We start from the raw sequence: 25,412 nt of genomic DNA, 5'->3' as shown, positions 1-25,412 counted from the left end.
TTCCTCTCCTCAACAAGTCCACAAACGTCACAAAAGGACACGCCCACTTAAACCCAAATGACCATTTAAGGATGAGTGGAGGTTGGAAGAGGAATGAACACAGACAAGGGTGCAAGATAAACTAAAAGGGCAATAAACCTAATATACATTGTGGCAACTAGGACAGCATTGCTTTATTTCCTTGTACATTACTTCATTTTCTATTCCCGTACAAAAGATTTTAAAGACATTTTTGTATTCTACTGTCTTCTTGATCCACTCATTTAACTGAACAGCTATTCAAAAACTACCACTTAAGACCTGTAACTCTTTATATTATACAGCAAATAACCATTCTTCATCCTTTTTGGGGTGAGAGTTTATATCAGGGCATTAAAAAAATCTTAAATATTAGAAAATATTATTATATTATATTAAATACATTATTTTTATTTCTTATCTACACACACATACATGAAGGGACATTTTTTTGCGTCCTTAACCAGTTTCTATTTTTTATGTATGTGTATGTGTGCGTGTATGTGTACTTTTATATATTTATCCATGTATTCACAATTAGTTGAGTAAATACACTGGAATTTCAAATTTGTATTGTTTTGCATTGAAATCTTTGATGGTGGTATTTGATTCTGATTCAATAGATGCATGGATTTTTTCTAAACAATGTTGATTTATTCATAAATTAATCACAAGTATTGCTAACCGAGGAGCTGCTGTTGACATGGATAGATGTCCAATACATTTTGACTGAAAGGGGTCAAACTAGACTTTTCCTAGAAGCTTCTGTAGCTCAAAACCCAACAACCGAACAAAACAGAAGCTAAGGTCCGTTGCAGTTTATCCGACTCTGAGTGATCCAAATGGGCGCAGACTTCAACGGGATCAAGTTCTTAATGGAATTAGTTAGTCGACAAAGAAGGAATGACGCTAAATGAAACTGAAGCAACAGCATGTGCACAGAAAAACCTAACAAAAGTTCTCAGAAAATGAAGCAAACGATACTGGGATATTTCAAGACATGATGACGTTATCTCCCCTCAAGTCTTTCATGTGAAAGGTATGCTACTGAGAGAGCAGACTGAGATAATTGGCAGAGTGAATGACATCATGGCAGGCAGAATGAAGTTACCAGAAATGTGTTTATATCTGTTCAGCCACACCAAAGTGACTCACAAGGCATAAATATAAATAAATATAGTATACAGAATATATTGAAGTAAACTATTGTGCCTGGGGCCTGTAGTAACTCAGTAAAGCTCAACTGGTAGTCATTTATTATCAACTAGTACCCTTTGGACCCAACTATCAATGCAAAAAATATCCACTAATTGTACCTCTTCCCAATAATTCTGATGTACTGTTCTGTAGAAAGTCGACACACCCATGTTTAAATACTTTCTCTTTTGTTAGGGAAATGAAATCAAGATGAATAACTACGAATTTCTTCACACCATTTGTGTGACCAGTAAAAGACAATTAAAGGGGAAGTAAAGGCTAAGAGAGTGCACACCTTTATAATTGGGGATGTGTTTGTTGGGAATTAACTTATTGTGGTAATAGCCTCGTACCAAATGTGTGTCAATACACATGCGTCATCATAAAAAGTCTTTGGTTTTGTAAGATTGTTTTAGTAGGCTTTTTCTGACCTTTTTTGGGGGTCACCTTTGTGTCTAAAATGGAAAGACAAAGGCCTTACCAATTGGAGAGAATGGTGTTTAATCAATTAAAAAAATGATTTTCATGTTTCATTTTAAAACATAAATGAATACTAGCATTTCCCTTAAAACCTAATCATTGAAATTTATTTCAATGTATTATTATTTTATTTAGAATTTTTCAGTCATATATATATATATATATATATATATATATATATATATATATATATATATATATATATATATATATATATATATATATATATATATATATATATATATATATATGTATGTATGTATGTATATATATATATATATATATATATATATATATATATATATATATATATATATATATATATATATATATATATATATATATATATATATATATATATATAATTATTATTAATTTTATTATTATTTTTCGTGCCCTGCGATTGGCTGGCCACCGATCCAGGGTGTCCCCCGCCTCTGACCCGAGTCAGCTGTGATAGGCTCCAGCACCCCCCACGACCCTAATGAGGACAAAGAGGTTGAGAAAATGAACGAATGAATGATTTATATATCTCTATTTTTTTAAAGACCCATTAAAAAACACTAATACTACAACTGGATGTCGGATGGGGGCTACAAAACATTGCCCTGCAGGCCACAGTTTGGCCCCTTGTCCTATGTTTAAGAACCTGGTGTAAAAAATATGGGGAACTGCATAAAACTGGTGAAAAGACAATAAAACTGCTCAGGGAAGGTGCCAAGACCTCAACAGCAACATTGAAGTAGCTGCAGGAATTTGTGGTATGTGCTTCCTTCAACCCAACAGGGACAGAAGAATCGCATTTCCACACAAGTATACTTTTTAAAGTTCAGTCAACTTGATTACACCCGTAAAAGTAGACAAACCATTAAGTTGAATCAATTTAAAAAGCACGCACGCTAAATATAGTTTGTGACGTTTAAGTGCTATGTAATGACAAGCCTAAAATGATGCATCTATAACAACAACAACAACAACAAGCATAAAAGTATCATAACAGTAGGGTGCCATAGTACATGCTTGACATAGTATCTCACATTGTCTGGGAAAATGGGGATGCTATGGAAACTCTTTCCCCGCCCTGAGAAAGAATGTCCACCTTGAATTCATACTACACCAGCAGAACTGGTAGTGGGCAGGTTTGGCTATGCTGGATGGGTGGTGAAGTATCATCAACAGTTGGTAGTAAAAGTGTGACGTAGTGAATACTTTTCAATGTTTTATTGCGGGTGGATTTTTGTGATAAAGCTTTACAGGAATTTAAGAGGAAATATTAGCAACCCAGAAGTATATATACATAGTATAACTCCCTTCACAATTTTTTTTAGTCCTTAATTTAGTTTTTAAATTGCATTTGTGTACAGAGTACAGTGTATAAGGTCAAAAAACAATGGAAAATGTAGGTTGTTATAATTGTGGGTTTTTTTTCCCAAGGGAAAATCTTCAGATTAAAACAAATTAACTTTGAACTTGAATACAATTTGTATATTCATAATGAAAATGTTTTTACGGTTATAAATACAAATGGTTCATCAGTAAATCAATGGCACGTACAGATATTTACACGTAAAAGTAGTCACAACTGCTTTTCTTTTGTTATTATTATTTTGTATTCATGTTTTAGATTTTTACTGTTTAGGTATTTTGTATTCAATGTTTTAAAAAGCTTTAATCCTACTTAATACATGTATTTTTACAGTCACAAAGAACTACACGAGTTTAAAGTGAACGCATGTACAATAGAAATCTAATACTTGTTCTTTGGAACTGTCATATATTTAAAATATGACAACATTAGTTTTGATGTTATCAAGTGCGTTGGCATGAAATAAAAGATTTTCTGAATAGAGCTGAAAAAACAGGCTCACTGATTGTGTTGAATAAATAAATCTCAGCCTGTTTCTTTGCAGGTCTTGTTGTGTATTTGGTAAAGCTTTGAGCAAACATAAACAAAAAAAAAGCAACAAAAACATCACCAAGATGCAACAAGGCTGAGCTGGATAAGAATCATGTGGTTGAACACGTCTCTTTCAAAAGGTGATAGCTACCCCAGGGAATTGTTTGGATTGTTTTGCGGGGGATTGTTTTCGGTGTGTGTGTGTGTGTACCAATCCTGATAAACGAAAATGATCCTGCAGCAGGAGATAAGAGACCAGGACAGAAGCACATGACAATGGAAACTCTAAAGTCAACTGCTTGGATTCATTCATTTTCTGAACCGCTTTATCCTCACTAGGATCACGGGGGGTGCTGGAGCCTATCCCAGCTGAAGCTGAAGAACCAGGCAATCGCAGGGCACGAGGAGACGGACAACCATTCACAATCACACTCATACCTAGGGGCAATTTGGAGTGTCCAATCATCCTACCATGAATGTTTTTTTTTGTTGGAAAGTCGAGGAAACCGGAGTACCCAGAGAAAACCCATACAGGCCCAGGGAGAACATGCAAACTCCACACAGATTGTGGTGATTTTTTTTCCACATTGGTTTACAATTCTAAGCATTTGGTAATCAACTTTAGTCATGAAACTGTTTGAGGGAACCTCTGTATGACAAGCATATCTATTTATTTATTATCCATTTGAGGCTGATAGATCATAACAGCTGAAAGTGAGTTGTAGTTGAACCCATGAAAAAACATACTAAGTTTTTTGACACCTTGTAGAATATATAACGTCAGGTCTAACAATAGATGACTCGGTCTGAGTTTCATGGAAGAAAAAATCAGGGGGAGGAATTGCGAGTCACAAAAGTTGATGAGTTGGAGAAATGTCTGTGACGCAACTAAAAAGACACTTGGTGACGAGCAGCCTTGCCACATCACATCTTAGTGATGAATCCAAGTGAACGTGCTAGACTGTCAACAGTGAGTGACATTTGATAGCTCTGCCCGCTGTGTCCTTCGAATTGGAGAACAAACATGCCCTGCAATAACACTGCTAACACCTGACACAGCAAAATATCTTGCAGGACTGGGAAAATGTTTTTAAACTTCATTATTCTTTTGGAAAATGACCGTATTTTCTGTACTATAAGTTGCACTTATTTTTCAGTTTGGTTGGGAGCGCAACTTATAATGAAGTATGCTTTATGTCTTTTTTCTCTCTCTGACTGACAACTGCTTATGTTGTTTTTTTTTTTGGCAGCAGTTATTCCAAAAAGTCTAATGTGACATCAACAGCTGTTTATTGTGTCTGATGTTACCCATTTTACTACTACTCTAACATATAATGTTGTAAAACTTCAGTGCTAATACTCACAAAAATACAGTTGGTGCATCCATCTGCTCTTTCTCATGGAGTGAGATTTTTAAGTGCATGTGTCATACCTTATTTAAAGAAACATAATGGAAAAAAATTGGACCACAATCACTACTACTAAATCACGAAAAATTATATTTTTCTGAACGGCAGTTACAACATACATAGGCACCCCCAATTAATATCCTGCTTTAAATTTGACAAAAAAATATAAACAACACAGTGTAAAAAACGTTCTTGAGTGCTGATTTTTCAAACTGGTTACAAAATTAAGACAGAATCAGAAACTAGACGTGAAATAAAAGTGTATAAAAATTCTCTTGATTATTGCTGGCATTTTGAAACATATTCTGTGAGTCAGTATGAATGCATAGAAAACACTGGCCTTTATGTTGCATCAAAATGCAGAAAAATATTGAATAAAAATAGCAACAACAAAAAAAATATGGAGCAGCAATAGAGCTAGCTCACTGTTCATTTTTCAGTCTACTTCTGTACCAACCCTTTAAGGAAGCCACTTTAGGAAGTTTGGCTTCCTTCAATTCACTCCCATGTAATGAGAATAGTTTACCCCACTAACCTTTCGAATACTCCCCCCTAGTCTGTAGTGCGTTTTGCTGTACCATTATTGCCTCAGCTAAGTTGTAGAAACTGTGTGTTACACTTCTTTCAACAAGAGCTGGTCTGGAGGTTTCCTTCTGTGAGAATGGACGTGATGGTGGACGAGTCGTAAATACTGTCATCGTCGTCTGAGCTAAAAGCAGATGAATCGAAAGCGGGACGCATAGTGGCCTGGGTTTTCCTTCTGCAATGTGAAAGAAAAGAAATGCCTGGGTGAAGTATAGGCATCAACGAGTAGCTGATCTGTAACTAATTTGACAGTATTTAAAGTTTTTTTTTCAGTTTTTGGGGTGTGTGGGAATGGTAAAGGGGACGTATACTTCTGAAAACGTTGCCTTCTGGTGCCGACGCGATGTAAGACATTGGGGATGTACCCGTCTGGCATAGAACGGCCCCTCAGGGTTTATTATGAGTAATCTAACCATGTAAGCACGTGCTGATATGACTAAAGCACATATCAAAATACATCACACTGTTCCAGGTGTGCGAGGAATGTGTTAAGCAAGTCCACGTTAATGACTGTCAGTTGAATTCAAGTAATGGTATTGAAAAAATTGGCAAGGCTTACTTGAGCTCTGTTTCCAAAGCGCTAACCCGCGACTGCAAGGCGTCTTTGAGCTCCATCTGTTCCTCCATGTCTCTCTGAGCCTTCCTCCTCAGTGTGTCGATCCTCTCCAACTCGGTCTCGCTCTCGTCCACCTGCCTCTTCAGAGCCTTCACCTTTAGCACAAGCTGCGAGGCGACAAAGGGGGGAGCGGCAGATGAGCGCTTCCCTGCTGTGTCGGAACTAAGAAGATTGAGAAAATGCTAACCTGGTCCTTCTGTTCAGTGTGGGTTTCTCGTTCTTCGTCCAACATGATGTTTAACTCTTTAAGCTTCCTCTCCAGACGACGCTGGGAAGCTAAAACAGAATTCTTCTCCCTACAGAAGGTGAGATCATATTTCAATTCAGTTTATTTCTTACCTACACAAAATGAGGTGAAAAACGTAGAAGTTAAATCTAAATATCTCGTTGGGCAAAAAATAAACCATTGAAAAGAGTGCTAAGCCTTTCATTGATTTTTCTTTTACTGATTTGGAATGTTCAATTCCCTAAACAGTTAATTTGGCAAATTTCTTGAAATAGGTCGAATTTGATCACAAGACCGCGAAGAGTACCTGTCTTCAGTGTGGAGACGTTCCTCAAGCTCCTGGATTTTGCTCTCAAGCTGCGAGGCCCCGGCTGAGGAGCGAGTCTGGCCCTCCATGTCTGCGACGCGGCCCCTCAACTCCTTGAGCTGCCACAACAGAAAAATGTCTAAGGCCCAACAACCTGAGATGGTAAAAATTGGTCATTTTAAAAGCGCACACACTTGTCTTTCCATGCCGTTCTTATCCAACTCGAGATCCTGTTTAGACGAGCGTTCCTGCATGAGTTCTGAGCGTAGTTGGTCAATCTGGTCTCTGCTTCTGGACATACGCTCTGTCAACATCTCAGCGCTGCCCCTCTCCTCCTCCAGGTCCAGTTGGAGGCGCTTCAACTTTTCCTGAAAATAGGGGCACAACTCTGAAGTGATTGTAAATATAAAATGACAAAGAAAAAAATAAAGCCAACCCATAGCTAATCAGTCATGCAACAATAACACCAGCATCACTGACTGATTTTTGAACAAACAGGATTCATTAAGCTTCTCTACCGGTTCGGAAACTAAATACCACTAAAATTCCTGCACTTAATACTACTACTATTACATAATATCATGTATTCTATACAGTTATTCTAATGTATGACCATATTTGGCTATATTTTCTCTATGCTGGAGTGACATGTGATTATCATGGGCGATTAAAAGCACTATTCCATTTTGGGTTCGTGTCTTAACGCCCTCTGCTGTCGACAAACATTATGGCCAAAGATGTCTGATGGATTAATGATATGATGGTGTGAACAAAATTCGGGAGAATGTACTATGCTTTGTATTCTGTAAATTTTCCAATGTTGATGACTACACAAAACTTACCTTAACCTTTCAGGACTTTCCGTTACTGTCACCTATTCTAAAATGATATCTTATTGGCTTATATATTTAATTTTTAACTAAAAGCAGCTCATTAGCTGAAATAAAATTGATGTTTTCTCACCATAAATGATGATAAAACGGGTTAAATCCGTTCTACTCCAACTAAGTAACACTGAAAATGTTATCTTATGTCTTATTCAACTAACAGTGTTTATCCTCTCTTTGTTATTCCACTTGCATGCTTCATTCCCCTCTCATCCTAAACGCAGAGACAAACAAATACACAAACTCTACCTCCAGGATCCGAATCTCCCTGGTCTTTTCGTTGACTCCGCTCTTGTTTGCCTCAGACTCTGCCTCAAGGTGGCGTAGTCTGTTGGTTAGCATTTCTTTATCGAGCTGGTGGTTGTCTCTCTCCTCACATGCCAGCAGGAGCTCCTTCTTCTGCCGTGATAGCTGCTCGGAGTCGCATTTATTTTAGAAACGGTCATGCCAAATTCTCTGTTCTCTGACTCTTTGTGTTTGGCACTCACCTCCTCCTCCAGTCGCCTCAAATTTGTGTGACTTCTATCCAATTCGGTTTGAGCGTCGCTACCGTGACGTTGCACCTCCTGCATTTCTTTGCGTGCGCGTTCTCTCTGCTCCTCCAGTTGAACCTTCAGAGTCTGCGCTTCGTCTCTTGAGGATATTGTGAGGGACTCAAACTGACGGCAAAAACAAAGGGAGAGATAAAACAGAGGGCAATGGAGGGATTAAAAAAGCAAGGGATTATTTGAGCACTCATTTCATTTTCTGAAAAGCTTTATCGATACTAGGGTCGTGGGGGTGCTGTAGCCTATCCCAGATGACTTCGGTCCAGAGGCAGGCTACACCCTGAATTGGTGGCCAGCCAATTGCAAGGCACAAGGAGACAAACAACCATTCACGCTCACACTCATACCTAGGGGCAATTTAGAGTGTCCAATCAGCCTACCATGATACCTAGGGGCAATTTAGAGTGTCCAATCAGCCTACCATGTCTTTGGAATGTGGGAGGAAACTGGAGTACCCAGAGAAAACCCACACAGGCCTGGCAAAAACATGCAAAGTCCACATAGGTGGAACAACCTGGATCTGAACCCAGGTCGACGCACTATCCACTCTATTTTAGCACTTTGAAAATGAAAAGGGTTTCAAAAGGGCAAAACTGGATGTTGGCGCAAGGCTGTACTATAACATTCACCCACATGTACAAGTTGTTCTACTTGGCCTTTTGGGCAACCTACCTCCTTGTTGATTTTCTCTAGAGCTCTCTCCTGCTGTCGTTTGATCCCATCCATCTGGTTGAGGGTCTCTTTGAGCGCCTCCTTCTCTTTCTCAGAGTCCTCCACGCGTTGGCCGAGTTCACGTTGCTCTTGCGTCAAGCGGGAGGTTTTTCTCTTCTCTTCATCAAGCTCGGTTCTCAAGCTCCTCAGTTCTGTGTGGAGGGTAAGCTCGGCCTCTGAGCTTTCTGCGTTGCTGGTCAGTAACTGAGCCTGAAGACAAAATAGTCAATCATTCTGGCTGATATCAGGCTGGGAATGATGAAAGCTTACCTCTAAACGAGACAGTTTTTCCTTCAGACGTGTGTTGTTCTGAGTCTGCTCCTTCTGGGCACCCTCTAAAGACTTCAGGTCTAACTGAGATCTATTCAAACGAGATTTACTAGCCTCCAGCTCCTCCTCAATGGATGAAAGTTTTTCCTTGAGCTGGCCGGCTTCATTTTGTGCTTCATTAAGATTCTGTTCCATTTCAGAGAGGGTTGCTGGGTCTGGGAGCTGAAGGATAGAATATCAAGGGAAAGAATATAAAAATACATAATACAGGAGTGTATACAAAACATGGATTCAGTTATTTCCAGTTTATTTTAGAAGCTAACTTTTTTGTTTTTCTCCTGTGCCTTGACCAAGTCATCTTTGGTCCTCTGCAGCTGATTCTTCAGTCGGTCAATCTCATATTTTAGTTCTGCCTCATGCTCCTGATGAGCTTTTTTCACCGAGATGGTCTCCATCACTTTTTTATCAAATTCTATCCTGCGCTTCTCCACTTCTGACTTCGCCTTCTGCAGATCAGCATTTCGACGCTCGAGCTCCTAAAAAAGATCACATCCAACACAATGCTTTGAGCTATTTTCTAGCTCCTTTCTGCAAACTTCAGCATGTGGGAGTATATTCTTGCACCTGGTTTAAAGTCTGTGCCTGATTGGGGTCCGGCATCTTCTGTTTCATTGTGTTCACTTTGTCTTGGAGCTCTTTCAACTCTTCCTCGCTTTCCTCTTTTTCCAGTCGGGCTTGCAGAAGTCTTACATGTAAGCAAACACAGACTCTTAATGTAATAGCATTTGGTGTGTGACAATATGATTTATCAGTCGCTTTGAATTGATTAAAACATTGTGTTATTAAGCCTAATCAGGAATCTGAATCAATATTTTGCAATACCATCAATAAATGCAATGCTATCCATGCAGCAGGCCTTATACAAGTCTGTGAACTTACTCTTGCTTTGAAGAGCGTAATTCATCTCTGGTGTTGTGAAATTGCTCCATCCAATGGCTGCTCTCATCCCTGCAATCCTCTAACTGTTGCTGCAGAGTGCGAACTGAGGAATTTACTCGCAAGCGCTCCGCTTCGATCCCTGCGTGAGACTGAAAGAAAGAACAGAGTGGAAGAACACCTTAATTGTCATTGTGCCAAGTGCAAAATACTCAAATAATGAGTGAGGTCCAGTCATGTATTTGAAGGAGATATAAAATCACAAGAAGTACTTTAAAGGCTAAAATCCAAGATTAAGAATGAAATCTGAGGTGCCCCTATTGTTCCGGATCCTTACTCCGATTTGCTTGTTTTAATCCTCTCAGACAGTAATGACACGGACTAATTTAAAGATATTATTTTAGTTAGTCTTTTTTCCCCCTCAAATAGAAATCAGTCTTCTGAATAGATCAATGAACCAGCACGAATTTCCCAAAAATCTTTCATTTGCTTTGTATGCGTCTGGTTGCTATCTACATTTTTATATAGTAGTTGCTGTTTATGCTTGGGTCTACCTGAGACACCTGCTCCATGCTGCTCCTCAGTTTCTCCATGTCGACGCGGTACTGTTCTCGCAGTGCCTCGGTCTCCTTATCATGTGTGGCCACTTCATCTTTAAGCGCTCCTTTCAGTGCCGTCAGTTCTCTCTCCCGTTGCCTCAGCGTCTCCTCCAGCTTGTGCTTCAGATGACACACCTCCATCATTTCAGCCTCCAGCGTCGTCACGTCCTGCAAACACACACACCGAGCCGTGCCACATCTCAAACCTACTATGACGTCAAATTGCAACTTTGTTGTACCGTCTTGTTTCCATTTTCTCTTCTCAGTTCATCTTGGAGCTCAGCCAGTTGGTCCTCCATCTCTCTGGCTTGAGCCTCGGCATTCTCTCTTTCTATACGTAACTGAGTCAGTCTACAAGAGAACACACGGTGTAAATAATGAGTGATTGATGACTAATCAGTACCTCAGCATCCTTCAATGTATATAGTGGGTTTCCCTCTGTGCAACACTTGGTCACAGTTGCGTACGTGCCAATTTATGCAGAACTGTCCTTCAATTTAATGCCTTGACTGGCATCCTGCGCAGCTTCAAGTAGCATATTTCTTCTCTCTTATGGAGTCGGCTATGGTATCCATTCATCATCCCCTCTCACTACGAGTGTGAATGAATATTGTGTTTCTCACTCAGACTGGGTTTCATGAAGTTCCTTCTTTTTCCGGGCCAGCGTTTCTTCCAGTTGCACATTTGCATCCAAGCAGGAGTCCAGCTCAGCTTGCAAAACTTTATCAGAGCGTGTGAGGGATCCCTAAACACAAGTGCAGATGATAAATTAATGAGAACTTGAACACAGGACCTTTCAAGCATAAACTATTAGCTTATAGCAAAATGTTAAAGCTTCTGCAATTGCAACCCCCCAAAATCAATATGCAATGAGGATTTGTAAATTATTATGGGCTATTAGAGATTAAGAATCTTCCAACTTCCTTAAAACAATATGTAAAGAGTGATTACAGGGGGTAACATTCTTGTGTGTGCGCGCATGCATGTGGCTGACTAGAGAAGAGGATTTAAAGGATTAATACATGGATTAATTTGAAGTACACTCCACAGTAGCACAAGCCCTCCTGGTTAGGATTGTTAAAATGGCATAAACACTGAACGAGTAATCCCCCCCCCCCACCCGCCAACATCATTCCTCGCATGGTGAGTGTTTTCAAGGAGCACTACACAAACGTTGTGTGAGGAGTGTGTGCTGCACTCCACCTACCCTTCTGTGCTCTTGTATAGCATTCTGAAGTTCCGCCACCTTCCTCTCAAGAGACTTCTTTTCTCTCATCAGATCCAAGGATGCGTCATTGTGCTGGTAAGGATGTATTGAAGACATGTTAACTTGTGAACACTCTTTGACATCTGTTACTTTTTTAAAGAGAAAAGAAATTCGATATTTCTCAAAAGCACACCTGAAGGTCGTGAAGCCTTTGACAGATCAGGTTGACTTTCTGCTTAATGGCAAGATCACTCTCATTGGACCTGAGGAAGAAGGGAGGGCAGGAAAAGAGAAGAAATATATGTGATTAATGGGGAAAACATATTATTTAATGACAAAAAAACAATTGCTACAACATTAACATTAACACAAACAGGAGAAGCAGTACATTTAAATGCACTTAAATGAAGCAAACAGAGGGGAAAAACCATTAGATGGTGTGGCATGGATGGATCAAATGAACACGAAGAACAGATAAATACTGTTTTGAAGGATGGGTGGATCTGAGAATATATTAATAGAAGAAAAGTAGAAGAACGACATTGGAAAGATAGCTCAGTCAATCAGTTCACTGAAGGAAACAAGGTTTTGAGTGTTAGAAAAGGAAGCCACAGTTGGTGGAAGGGGCGATTTAAAAGATGGAGGAATTCATCTAAAAAAGATGAAAAAAAGGTCATACCCTTCTCTGATGATGCTATAAACAGTCTGCATGATCTGCTCCTCTTCTCTGCTCATTTCTGCACTCTGGTCCAGCAAAATATCAGGGGTTACCTTAAGCTATAGATAAAATTATTGTTAAATGAGGATTCGTGCACTGACTGAAACTCATTTCATTCTTACTCGAAGCTCTGTCTCATCAGTCACATATCTTCCCGTTGACTGCTCTTGATGAGCTGACCGTGCGGGGGCACCATTGGGAGAGCTGTGGCTACGTGCCGGGCTGCTTTGATTAGAATGCGATGGCGAGACGTGCTGGTTGGCGGTGGTTCGAGGGTGCATAGCTCGGGCGCCCCGGGAAGGCAATAATCCTCGCTGCCCACTTCCACTTATGCCTTCGTCAAACCTGTTTACAAGGTGGTTGCCCTGCTGGGGCGGACTCGAAGAATGCTGTCTCTCACCCAGTGACCCCACTGAGCCGTTAAATCTTGCCTTATGAGAACCATCCCACATATTGTGAGCTGGTTCTCTTTCTCCTCGTACTCCCAGCCCGCTGTCCAGGTGGCCATAGCTGCCAGATTTCCCATCCCCCGGAGGTCGAGACAGCTGAAACTCCTCATCGCCTCCCCCTCCCTCCCCATCTCTATCCAGGAGTGACCCATGGGATTGGGCGCGCCGCAGCGCTCCTCCATCATCTGTACCCTGCGTTTCCAGAACCCCCTTCTCCCTCCTGCGGGGGAGGCTACTGTACTGACTCCTGAGCTGAACTCCGTACGAGTCCCCCTTTTTGCCATCTTTCAGGACCACGTAGGGCTGTCCGGCAATGCCCTGCACCCGGACTGCCACGCCATATTTGGAGGATGTTTGAGACTTAGGCTTGGCTTGAGACCCAGGTTGTCCTCCGCCGCCTCCACGGGAATCATGAAGGTCTTTGATGAAGCGGATCTGGACACCGTGGTCCACTGGGATATTCTGCCTGGTGTTCATGCTGTCAACACTGGTGAGAACAGAGAAAAAAATGCAACAACTTCATTTAGACCAGATTTTGGGATTACTTGAATGTAGGGATATCCCAATAGTAATTTTTTGAGTTCCTATGCAATCCTATTTTTCCAAAAAGAAGTTTTGCCGATACCGATCCAATGCGGAACCGACGCCCACATTTTTATACCAGTAAAAATAAGGCAAAATGCCTTTAAAAAGGCAAACTGGCAACTGACCTGTCAGCAAGGCATTTTAGCTCAGTTGTTTGCAGTTGGTGGACTCTTTTTAAAACAATTTATTTTCAACCAGTGTAGTAGTATTTTTTTAAACATAAAAAGAGGTCACACCTTATAATGGAAGGTGTATAGTCAGGATTTAAAAAAAAAAAAAAAGAACTCCAACACAATTGGCAGTTTTGCTAAAAATTTAAAACACTTTCCACATAATCACTTTTTGGATTCGGATTATGAGCTGGAAGCTTACAGAAGAAATCCCCCAAATGGTGCAAGTTGAGTACTTAATATTTAATAAAGTCTGTTTTTTTTTTCCTGTCTGACAGCAACTTGCAGGATACAAGGTTCACACAAAGTAGCTCTTGCTTGTGTGGACTTTGTGCTCAGCGCTCCACATTAGTGATTAACCTGAAAGCACACACCCATGTATCACTTTCGTCTGAGCGGAGCAACTAGGCCACATACTTAAGCTATCTCACTCTCCCGACTTTTTTACAAACAACATTACAAGCAAGCGTTAATCCATTGGTGTTTATTTATCCACTTTTCTTCCTTAAAAAGGTCTACACACTTTGAATCTATTTGTTGAAGGGGGAGTTTCATGTTCCTGAAGTCATCAAGCGCCTATACCTGCATAGTTTTGCATTGAAGAATCATGCATCTCTCATGTTAGGTAACAATGTTGATATTATTCATTGGGTAAAACACAAGCAAATAATGCTACCTTTGACCCTGTGGTAAGAAAAATGCTTCTCAATTATCTAGACAGTGAGTGGCATGAAAAAAAGTTATTTGAGAACCAGGCAAGGAGGTGGACTTTGACAAAAGTATTGAACAAGACCAAAGCAAATGCCTGTATATATTTATATTTACTGTGTATAATGCACATATGATTAAAGTGTAGCTTAGCATACACCTAAAAAAAGGGACATCTGTGACCGCTGCATATACTTAAAGAAAGTTTGGTGGCGGGAAAGAAATAGAGCATATGCGAAAAAAAACATTTGAGAATATCTTAGTGGTTGTGGTGTGACTTTGTATCAACACATTTAGTGCACACTTCGTCGATTTCTTTTCCGCCTCCTGGGAGCTACAGAGGAAGCAGCGTCGCATCGCATTTGTGCAGCCAAGCGCAGATTCTGCAGACGGTCTGCCTTTGTAGCAAGGTCAAACAAAACGCTATCGAGCCTGAGCAACAGAGTAAAGGAACATTATAAGATAGAATGTAAACCAGAGGTCATGGCTTGGCTAGTTGGATGTTTAATGCAGTGATGACAATATTATCTCTTTGTCATTTAATCTATGTCAATGCAGAGAAGCAGTTCAAAATGGACAAGGGTGAGGGCGGTGGGGTGGGTGTCATCCTATTGTACAGCTGATATAGGGTGGAAAAGGGGGGCAGAAATTCCTAGAATGGAAAAACAAGAGGTCCCCCCAAACAACCCCATTGTTCATGACCTCTTTGTGCATAGACTATATCATAACAATATTTCAACCTTTGTTTAGAACTTTTCATCTTGTTTTCTAAAGCTAAATATGGATTCATTCATTCATTTTCTTAACCCCTTACCCTCACAAGGGTCGGAATGGGGGTGCTGGAGCCTACCCCAGCAAATTATGGGCACCAGGCAGGAGACACACTAAAAAGGTGTCATACCTTGGGGCAATTTAGAGTGCTCAACCAGCATAGCCTGCATGTCTATGGGACGTGGGAGGAAACCGGAGTACTTGGAGAAAACCCACACAAGCCTGGGGAGAACATGCAAATGCTATACAGTGAGGACCCACTTGGGATCGAACCCTCTATCCCAGAACTGTGAGGCTGATACGCTAACCAGATTTACAACAACCGAGAGTTAAAACTGGAACTCAAATGAAATGTTGGTTTTAAATGAAAATTTTCATTTGGCGAGACGGTCAATTGGGAAAGAAGGCCAATATTGTGAGGTACTATTTCAGACACAACATTTTCACACGCTCCAAATAAAACTGTGGCCTAGATTTTGAATGCTAAATTATCTGTGCGGTGGACAAACAACCTTGAATTCATTGTAACCACTTCTTTCCCATATTAAAAAAAGGATACAAGTTAAAAGTGTTTTTCACAAGCAACACTGAATGGGTCACTCAAATGAGACATGCTAATAGACAACAATAAAGGAGAATTATAGTCTTCCTCTAATTTTCAGCAGACAAAATATGTCCCTGCCACATTGAGCATATACAGAGAAAATATAAAAAAAGTGCCCCAACAACCCAATTGTACAAGTCGTTACAAATTTAACTTGATAAGGGTCCGAAAATAGTTCCATATTTTATACATGGAACTAATTTCGGACATTACGGTAAGCACCCTACAGTGAAAATTAATTTGACACAAAATTGCTAGTGTGTATTTACCTCATGTGGAACTCGTCCTAAGAAAAATGGCAGACACACCTGTGCTGCTGATCTTTTGACATAATCAAACTGGATTAGTGTGGCGAACGATAACAATCTGCTGCTGTTTATGCTGACGTGAAACCAAATTTTATCTTGCGAAATGAGTGCTATAAAAATTTGAATAGGGGAAGTGATTTCTCAAATGTTCACTCGAGAAGATGAGGGAAAATTATGTTATTAAAAAAGGTGTGGAGCGTGAAACTATTGTTTTATTTCTGGCGCCAAAGAATGTCAATGAGTCAACTAATTTACTAAGAAAATAATGTTTGCAGGATTTCCATTGAATATTTTCTGTTCATTGATACATCAGTAGGAACCAGTGAGTAGAAAAAAAAAGACTTTTATGCAGATAGATCAAACTGATGCAAACGTGTTTCTCCCTTTTATCGCCCACAACAAACAGCCATCTATCCTGTTTTTTAAAAAGAGAAACACATTCATTAGCACAAACAAAGAGGGCTCTTCAGTGTAAACAAAGTGACACCATTTTAGGAGCACACACTCCCTTTGCCCACATTCCACAAGTGTCTGTCATATGCCATGCAGATGAGAAATCAATGAAGTATCCGACTACTATACATTAAAACTTCCTCAACCATTAAATATTACATCATCATCTCCCCAAATAAAAAGGGAGAAAAAATCCAACACTTTTCTCAAACACTTCAAACCGTCCATATTAGTGATGATCAATTGTGCAGTGATTTATTTAATCTACTTATACGGGGAAACTACACAAAGATGCTTTCCTTAAAGTTTTATGGTAAATTGTTACCATCCTCCAAATTCCCAATGGGAAAACAGTCAGTTTTTAGTTTACTAATTAAAACCAACTTCTATGATTGTGATCTAGGTATTAGACATACGGCAGTTAAAGCTTTTAACTGATCAAATGTTTGAAATAGGAATATAAACAATGAGCGGTGATTTTGAAACCCATCGATCTTTGTTATAAATGATTCAAGTAGGAAAAGGAAGGAATCAGTGTCTCGTCTTGACAGCTCAGCTGCTGTAGTTCTCACAATGTAACGTCACCCCAAAAAAAACTTACCTCGTACTCTTGCCGCGCTTCACTTTTTGTCCGCCTCACTTCGGATCCTATCGGAGATAAATAATAACTCTGTCTTCACGGAATCGGATCCGAAAATAAACAAGAAAGCGTCGTAAATGGATGTTTGAAGTAGTTCATTGTTATGAATCGGGAGCAACCTGTTACCTCCGTCCGGGATGGAATGATCACGCCCAGCCCCTTCTCTAGGAGGCATTTGATTGGACGACGTAAACGGGGAGCCGTCATATGGGTGGTGCTTCCTATTGGTTAAAGATTGGAGTCAATCATTTAACAAGTTTTGAAACGCCAGTGGCCTAGTAGTATTGACTTTTAACATTATCAGGAACATTAGTTGAGTCATTTACTGCAAGTGCAATAAATAAAACAGATATATAAAACAACTGTAACGATAGTTCTCACAAGTGCACAAAAGAACAATGGGCTAAGTCCATGTGAGTTTCAATTCTTAGCCAGGAGGTGGCGTTGTTATTAAGTTTTTTTCACAAACTAGCAATATTGCAAAATATTATTGTATTTTTATATTTTACTAACATTCCCCCAAAAAGGCTCTGAATATATAAAAACATAATGTGATGAATGCATTTCAGATTGTAAATTTGATCTACATATCGTAATGCTAAGGTAAAAAACAATAATAAAACATCAACACAATTAGAAAAGAAATGAGAATTATACATTTTAGAACAAATATTTTACAAACATTAAAACTCTAATACTTTGTATTGTATTAGTATAACAATTCTACAATTTAACTGTGTGGGCTGGCATGAGCCTTTTAAACCATTTTTGCACGAATAATGATATTATTATTTGTCATCTCTTTTCTTTTTTTTAACTTTTAAAATTAATTGGATATCTATCGATATCAATGAGTGCAAAGAGCAGTAAGCTGTGTTTGTGGTTCAGATGATTTATACATGTACTATATGTTAATTAATATGTATTGTGTTATTAAATAAATAAAACTCAAAGCATAGTGTACAATAATGCTGATAATAAACATTGATAAAGCTTGGTTAATCCTTAAACCCGCCCATTCGAGAAAGACACACCCTCTCCCAAAACAAGTGGACTTCTCACTTTTCAAAATCTGTGCGCACAACTTCTCTGATCAGTGTGGTTCCCCTACTCTCTCTCTCTCTCTCTCTCTCTCTCTCTTTACGCTGGAGAAACTGGACGTAGTGTATCACGCACCGGTAATGGGCTCTTCACTTGGCTCAAAGAAAATCTACCAGTTTTTTCGAGTGTTCATTTTGGAAAGACTTCTCTTCAAACTGAGGGGATAGCTGTTACTTGAGCAGGCGAGGGGCCCCAAATAAGCATTCGATGACCCTTAAGAAGCTTCAGAAGAACCCATCTAGCTGGCAAGGAACTTGGGACGCTGCGAGCGGATGCAAAATTGTCACATGAGATCACAGAAGACAAGAAAGGAAAAGATTTTTGATTGGGATTCTGCGTAAAATGCATGCGTAAAGTTGGGGACAGTTGAAAAAAAAAAGAGTTCTCTTGTTGCAATTTTGTGCTTGTTTGGTAAAGATGGCGAAATGGTTCAGAGACTTTCCCATCAACCTAAAGAACGGCAGCGAAAGAGTCCGTTCGGCCTCCGAATCAGGCCCCCAAACACGACACAAAGGGTCCCTCTCCCGTGATAGCCTAAAGGGAAATCCGCGCAAAGATAATGGAATGACCGCTTTGCTGGCAGGGAGAAACAGGAAGAATTCGGCCACGGAATTGGGCCGCAACAACAACACTGGTTCTGCAGGTGGAACCGTGTGGGAGACTCTGGCCCCAGGAAAAAATCGCAAGAACTCTTCCAAGGTGGAGGCTCCAGCAGAGAAGGTTCAAGTGAGGACCACCAGCCTGGCTCAGGCTTACATCAGCAGGATGATCAAAGTGGACAAGCAAGATAAGAATCCCAAACTCAATGGGATAAGTGAGCAGATCAAACCCGACGTTGACAGTGGGCGCTCAGATATTAAAACAACAGTAAGTAACCATCTACAGGAGTTGTTCTAAAAACGTTATAACCCTTTATAGAGCAAGTGACTAATTTTGCAAATGTATTATTATTAGGACGCTTGCATTTTTCAATTATTATTTTATTCATTCATCTTCCCTACGGCGTATCCTCGAAAGGGTTGCTGGAACCAAAACTAGCTGCCGTCAGGCGAAAGGCAAAATATATACTAGACTGGTCGCCAGTAAGTCGTATGGCAAATAGATAGACAAACGACAATCCGCAGTTCCAAACATACAGCCACCAACAGGAATCGAGCCCGCGCCTGCTCACACCGAAGTCAGGCGAGCAAACCTCTACGACGCGACTATTATTATTATTCAAATAATTTATAACAACATATATACATTGTTAGACAAATGCAGTTTTGCTAATGAAATTGATACAACTCACTGTTTTCTATGTGAAAATGTGAAATTAGAACAAGGAGATAGTGTTCCACTTCCACTGTATTCTTGTTGCCATAATGAGCTGTGTATCCAATTTCCATCGCCATTGCAAGACAACAATGTTGTGAACCCTTCATTGTGCTCCATCAAATAATACTCTGACCTCTTTGCGCTATTATTTCCACTCAGACAATGACGGATGCCCCCACAAATAGATACAAACGGGTTATCTTATCTGTATCTGTCTTTGTGTGTCTCAGCTGATCATTCTCGAGGACTACGCGGATCCTTTCGACGCAGAGAAAACCAAAGAACAAAGGGAGGCGGAGAGAGCAGGAGTGAATGATGGCTATATGGAGCCTTATGATGCCCAGGTCATTATCACAGGTGAGGTCAGAAGGTCAGATGTCTTTCACTTTTGGTCCTCTTTGTTAGAGAAACCATCACTATATTATCTTCTATTGTATTTGAGGAGTTGTGTTTCAGCAACATTTTTATCTCGCAGATGACAGCATTGTGAGCTCAAATGGCATACAGTGCACAAATCTTTATTTTCCTCATTTGATCACACTAATTCTGACAGTAGGATAATATTTAATTCAACTAGAAGTATTAAATGGTGTTAATCTACATCTTGGAAACTATATGGTGAAGTCTTTGGTTTGCTACACAGGAACTTGATTTTGTATATATAGTAAGCGATAGTGTGTATTCAGTCATTAACCCAAGTAAAATTATAATGCCATTCCAAATTTATTTAAAGGAAAAACACTTCAAAAGCACATGAACATGAAAATAGTATAATAGAAAACTGTACCGTGGGAAGTTGTTAATTTACGCCATGTCAGCTTTGTGTCTGAAAAGGCATCAAGTGAGGATCCCCTGTCAACAGACAAGCAAAGATAAAAACAATTGATGTAATATGATACAAATTCCCAATACGACTTGCGTGCAATTGTAATAATCATACAGTACATCTCAAAATGTATAAACAAAAAACATAGTTTTATTTAAATGTGCAGTTTTATTAATGACCATGATCATAATTAAGTGTAGGAACAGAATGAATGTAAATATAGTTACAAAAATTAAATGTGTACTCTCATGTGCTATTTAATGCAAAATGATGAGCCTGAATAAGGTTTCATTGGAATGTAACAACACTTTGTGGCTTGAAACCTAACTTTAGTACTCTACTCTACTATACTCTACTTTACTCAGATTATTTGCCCTAGTGTGAAATGAGTAAATATACATATAACTGAAATCCATGTCCTCTTACATATACTACTCAATCCACTTGGCTTCAGTGTTAAATGTCTCCTTTTAAAGTAAGTTAGTGCCAAATCGGAGGCCCGGTTTGCATGCAAGTCGACTTCCATCCCCTTTGGCGGTTCCTATGGCAACAGTGTTGTGAAGGGACAATGGGTGCAGCTTCCTCTTCCAGTTTCCTGTCTCCTACCTCTGTTTCCTTTGCCCCATTCTCCTAAAATAGGAAGCGGCCCCCACCGCACACATACACACACTAAACGTGTTAACAGAATGTTACAATCCCTTCGACCCACCTCAAAACAAGCGATACCCCCCAACCCCCACCCCCAAATCACTTCCCAGCAGTCAGGAAGTTGGCTGCTCAGTCGTCCAATCCGAGGGATCGCTGACCTTTTCTTCCTGTACCTCCATTGTTTGCTCTCACAATAGTGCAGACACATAGGCTACCTGCACTGAAACACAAGTCACATTCCGATTTGTGACATGGTACAGGATGCCGTAGATCTTTTTATCTCTGTCACCAGCACAAAGAGCCCCCTGGACTGTGTTTGTTCCTGCAGAATCACTTCAGTTTAGACGTGTTTGTTCGCATGTACAAGCCATAAATCTCTTGACTGGAACCTTTTCGTCTGCTTAAAAGCTAAAGAGGAGCTGCACCTTTCAGAGAGACAATGTACCCAAGCACAAATGTGGATACAGCCGTACATATACATATATAAATATATTAATCTTTCTATTTTTAAACAATAAAATCAAAGCCAATACATATCTACAACTCACATTATTTATTTTTTTCAACTAGAAAATACAAAACTCATGCATCAAATATGATACATTTGGCCATGTTAAGTGTATATTTTAGGAATATTAGGGAATTTTGAAATGTATCGATGTCTTGATACCACCTGCTTATTTATTGTACTTGATTTTTTGTTTAATCTTGATGACAAACAAGCGAAAGTCTAAACATCGGGCCATGTTTTCCAGAGGTACGTCGTCGAGGCTCCAAGGACCTCCTCAAAGTGTGCGTCCTGGTCGACCGAGGCCAAGAAGCGGAGGAACGCAAGCCCCCGCCGCCCAATATTTACGACACGCCGTACGAAGGCAGACTGGAGGGTGACAGCGAAGGCGTTTGGATCCCTGTCACGCGGCCCGAGTCCGACATCCGTCCGGCCACCGAGTACGAGCTTCCCTGGGAGTGGAGGAAGGAGGACATTGTTCGAGCACTGTCAGGTAGGTTTCTCCATGCTTGTGACAGCGCTGGGTGGCAATTGTGGAAGGAAGGGTGTCATACTTGTTATTACAGTCATCTCACCAAAGTACTATCATGGCTATCTGCTTGCTTTATGGAGGAAGCAAAACAATTCTACTGAATGCCTCTCCAACAATGTGTTGACTTTGCTGATGGAGTTTTATTGATATTGTGTCTGTGGTTTCCTGCAGCCCAGTTTGAGGCAGTGGATTGTTCCCTGGCTAAGGAGAATGGTCGTCAGCAGCAGCAGCAGCAAACTTTGAGGCAGAAGAGCTGGACGCACAAAACCCTAGTGTCCACCTCTTCTACCTCCTCTTCCTCTTCACCTTCCTTTCCTTCTTCGCCCATTCTCAAACTCTCCCCAATAACAACCTCGGCTCCATCCTATCCCACCCTGAGACTATCACCGTCTTCCAGTTCCAACAAGCCTCCCTCTCCTACCTCAACCAACGCCCCACTGGATGGGGTTACGGCCAGTGTGGACTCCAGCCTGCCACTGGATAAGCAAAGGTGAGGCGCGAGTCTAATATTTTATACATTTAAAAAAAAATCTATTTAGTGGAGGAGTTAGCTGTCAGCACAATGTTGTTTCCCAATCTATCTAAATACCTGGGCCATTCTTACTTATCTGATTTTCCGGTAGATTTTCATTAATAATCGATAATAAACTAACATAGGCTTGAGTAGTTTACATTAAAAATCAATGGTAACATTTATAATAGGATTTATTTGGTGTTTAAAAGTGATCGATACAACACAAAAATAGTGTCCTCAGTATCGGGAACTATTAAGAAATAATGGTCCGATGCTCTTAGGAGGATCAAGGCAAGGAAGATGATCTTTAAAACCTCCAGACTACTGAGACTACTATGTGGTTACCTCAGTCTCATTATGCAGAAGTTCCCCACTTTGTGGACTTCTTGTGTGGCTCCAGTTTTTTTAACTAGGTCTACAATGACTTGTGTGTCTTCTGTCTGTCTTCCTACTGCAACCAAGAAATTTCCCGAATACGGGATGAGATAAAGTTCTAACCTAACCATATGTATTCTTTGTAATTTATGTTTTTTCCAATCGGCATTCAAGCGGACCACACTGTTGTAAAAAAAAAAGCAGCTGGCCGCCGATTATGAATGCCACTAAACAACAACACAAAGAATATACATGCATGAGTGATTAACACTTGAGATAACTAACATAATGTAACACTAATGACTATACTAAAACACTTTGAGCAGTGTAAGTCTCGACTTTTGAAAGACTATTACTACTTTTTTTGTCACACATACCAGGTGGCCGATAAAAATAATGATAATATAAATTACCATCCAATTCTTGAAGGACCTATTACATCACAGTTACATAAAAAGGAAATGGACAATTGGTGTCACAGAAATCCCTTTTAAACTACTGTTCTAAGTGGATTTTCCATTACTGTGCTCTAAGTAGAGGGTGTTCACTTGATTTACTGTAGGTGGGACCTGAAGTGTAAAATGGCTTTCTTCATCTCATTAAGCATGGCCTTTCCATTGAAAGGGACCCAGTGGGGAGCAGGCTCAAAGCGTGTGTGCATTTGTTACTCTCTTGTCGCAGTCGAATGCCATTTTGTTCTCTGCTGTCCTCCAAGCACCATGTGGGCTGTCATTCTAGTCTTTATCTGCTGTCAGGAGCACATTATTCGTTATGAGGCCTCTGTGTCCTTTCTAAGCTGTTGCACATACTGCGTCGTTCTAATGAACAACATAAAGTCGGCTCATTTTCACTCGCAGCATCTTTTTGTTTGATTTTGTCTCTATATGTCGCCATGCTGTGTCTTACTCATGTCCTGGGCAAGCTGGTACCATGGCAGCATCAGTCGACAGCAAGCTGAGGCCCAGCTGCAGCGCTGCAGGGAAGCCAGCTTCCTGGTGAGAGACAGCGAATCAGGAACCAGCAAGTATTCCATCGCTCTCAAGTGAGTGACTTACTGATTGTGTGTGGATGTGAAAAGCAGTGCTGAGCATTTGCCCTCATTTTCTGTAAGGCCCACGAGCCACTTCAATCTAGAGACAGCCAGTATTATTTTGGTCGCTTTGAAGTTTTGAAGAAAAAAACTCCTGTTACAAAAAAAATACCTTTGACATTTCAATTTAAAGCTTTGAATGGCACATTCAAGAAAGAAAGAAAATGTAAACACAGAAACATTGTTACTGAAATAAAACCTGTTGCAAATATACTCTACAATGTACAGATATCTGTGCAAGAATTAAGTGATAAATTGATATTTATCTTTTTATACAAAAAACTATTATCTCTGAGGGACAACAATCTACAGAAATGTTATTCATTCATTAATTTGCCAAACCGCTTATCCTTGCAAGGCTTGCAGGGGGTGCTGGAGCCAATCCTAGGCAATTGTAAGCAGTAGGGGAGACACACCCTGAATTAGTTGCCAGCCAGCCAATCGCAGACCACTAGGAGAGAGAAAACCATTCATGCACACACTAAAACCATGGGGCAATTAAGAGTGTTCAACCAGCCTACCAAACATGTCTTGGGATGTCGGAGGAAACCGGAGTGCCCGGAGGAGACCCACATAAGCCTTGGGAGAACATGCAAACTCTGGTCCGATCTGGGATTGAACTCCCGATCTCGGAACCGTGAAGCCTTAGAAGGAACTTCCTGTTTCATGGCCTCTTATATGATAACTACACTCTTACCATCATACTCATCAGTGTACCTTTCTTGTTAAACAAATTAAAAATATTACAGGAATAGTGTTCAGGGATTAGAGCAATGGGGAGTTGTAGTTTTTCTGTTGGAGCAGAATGTGGAAATGCCGATTGCTTACAGTCATCAACTGTATATTATTTCAGGATTGCCCATTCCTTTTTGTAGCAGAGCAAAAACATCCATGCGCAAGTAAAATGAGTAATTGCTGAGTTGCTTTTGCAGAGTAAATCTACTCATAAAAACAGACCTGACCTAACCTGAAAGCTGAGCCATTATGTATGTGTGTGTATGTGCGCATATAGGCCAGTGCACATTTGTTCTACATTGCTCATTCATTTGAGAGTCCACCTAATTAACCCCTTCTCCACATTCAATGAACCTTTGCTGCTGCACATCATCAGTTAGCCAGGGACAGATAACAGCAAGTGATTTAAATTCTCATATCCAGGTCTGAATAATATAGACAGTCTTCGACTTACGGCCGCATTTGGT

At 40.1% G+C, this 25,412-nt stretch overlaps 2 protein-coding genes and 1 long non-coding RNA gene across 4 annotated transcripts in view; 1 reads left to right on the top strand and 2 right to left on the bottom strand.

Annotated features, from left to right (window-relative positions):
• Nucleotides 1-3,326: 3,326 nt before the first annotated feature.
• Nucleotides 3,327-17,501, bottom strand: cgna (cingulin a). 2 transcript variants are annotated; one of them, XM_077721458.1, is made up of 21 exons: nt 17,426-17,501; nt 17,261-17,307; nt 12,734-13,547; nt 12,573-12,670; nt 12,087-12,156; nt 11,894-11,986; nt 11,310-11,431; nt 10,926-11,037; nt 10,642-10,854; nt 10,091-10,239; nt 9,776-9,896; nt 9,475-9,687; nt 9,152-9,373; nt 8,843-9,091; nt 8,111-8,281; nt 7,872-8,033; nt 6,930-7,103; nt 6,736-6,854; nt 6,390-6,498; nt 6,146-6,309; nt 3,327-5,761 (listed from the first exon to the last, which is right to left on the bottom strand). In XM_077721458.1, exons 3-21 carry the CDS (start codon nt 13,535-13,537, stop codon nt 5,626-5,628), a joined length of 3,501 nt encoding a protein of 1,166 aa, XP_077577584.1. In that variant the 5' UTR covers nt 13,538-13,547; nt 17,261-17,307; nt 17,426-17,501; the 3' UTR covers nt 3,327-5,625. The 2 variants fall into 2 exon arrangements, with proteins under 2 accessions (XP_077577584.1, XP_077577585.1); XM_077721459.1 differs by lacking the exon at nt 17,426-17,501 and having other exon boundaries at nt 12,573-12,637; nt 17,261-17,419.
• A 926-nt stretch (nt 17,502-18,427) lies between these two features.
• she (Src homology 2 domain containing E) overlaps nt 18,428-25,412 on the top strand; it is a 7,766-nt gene continuing 781 nt past the window's right edge. The window contains exons 1-5 of the mRNA XM_077720358.1: nt 18,428-19,267; nt 19,948-20,074; nt 21,947-22,192; nt 22,403-22,721; nt 24,043-24,162. Of these exons, the coding sequence (XP_077576484.1) occupies nt 18,818-19,267; nt 19,948-20,074; nt 21,947-22,192; nt 22,403-22,721; nt 24,043-24,162 (1,262 nt within the window). The 5' untranslated portion in view covers nt 18,428-18,817. The remainder of the gene's footprint in view (nt 19,268-19,947; nt 20,075-21,946; nt 22,193-22,402; nt 22,722-24,042; nt 24,163-25,412) is intronic.
• LOC144199028 (uncharacterized) overlaps nt 22,874-25,412 on the bottom strand; it is an 18,602-nt gene continuing 16,063 nt past the window's right edge. Inside the window, exons 3-4 of the long non-coding RNA XR_013326820.1 lie at nt 24,176-24,304; nt 22,874-24,112 (exon numbers count right to left, since the gene is read on the bottom strand). This is a non-coding gene — a long non-coding RNA (uncharacterized LOC144199028). The remainder of the gene's footprint in view (nt 24,113-24,175; nt 24,305-25,412) is intronic.

This window comes from Stigmatopora nigra, chromosome 7, assembly GCF_051989575.1.
Source record: "Stigmatopora nigra isolate UIUO_SnigA chromosome 7, RoL_Snig_1.1, whole genome shotgun sequence".
Taxonomy (NCBI): Eukaryota; Metazoa; Chordata; class Actinopteri; order Syngnathiformes; family Syngnathidae; genus Stigmatopora; species Stigmatopora nigra.
This window is presented reverse-complemented; position numbering and strand designations above follow the sequence as displayed.

What these genes read in the sequence shown, in the direction of transcription:
- cgna (XM_077721458.1), bottom strand. Translation starts at nt 13,537, where the DNA reads ATGAACACCAGGCAGAATATCCCAGTGGACCACGGTGTCCAGATCCGC. An exon ending in GGGAGATTCGGATCCTGGAG is followed by an intron (nt 7,104 to 7,871) that starts GTAGAGTTTGTG and finishes CCCTATTTTCAG; the next exon opens with GAAAAGTTGAAGCGCCTCCA. An exon ending in GCTTTGGAAACAGAGCTCAA is followed by an intron (nt 5,762 to 6,145) that starts GTAAGCCTTGCC and finishes TTCACATTGCAG; the next exon opens with AAGGAAAACCCAGGCCACTA.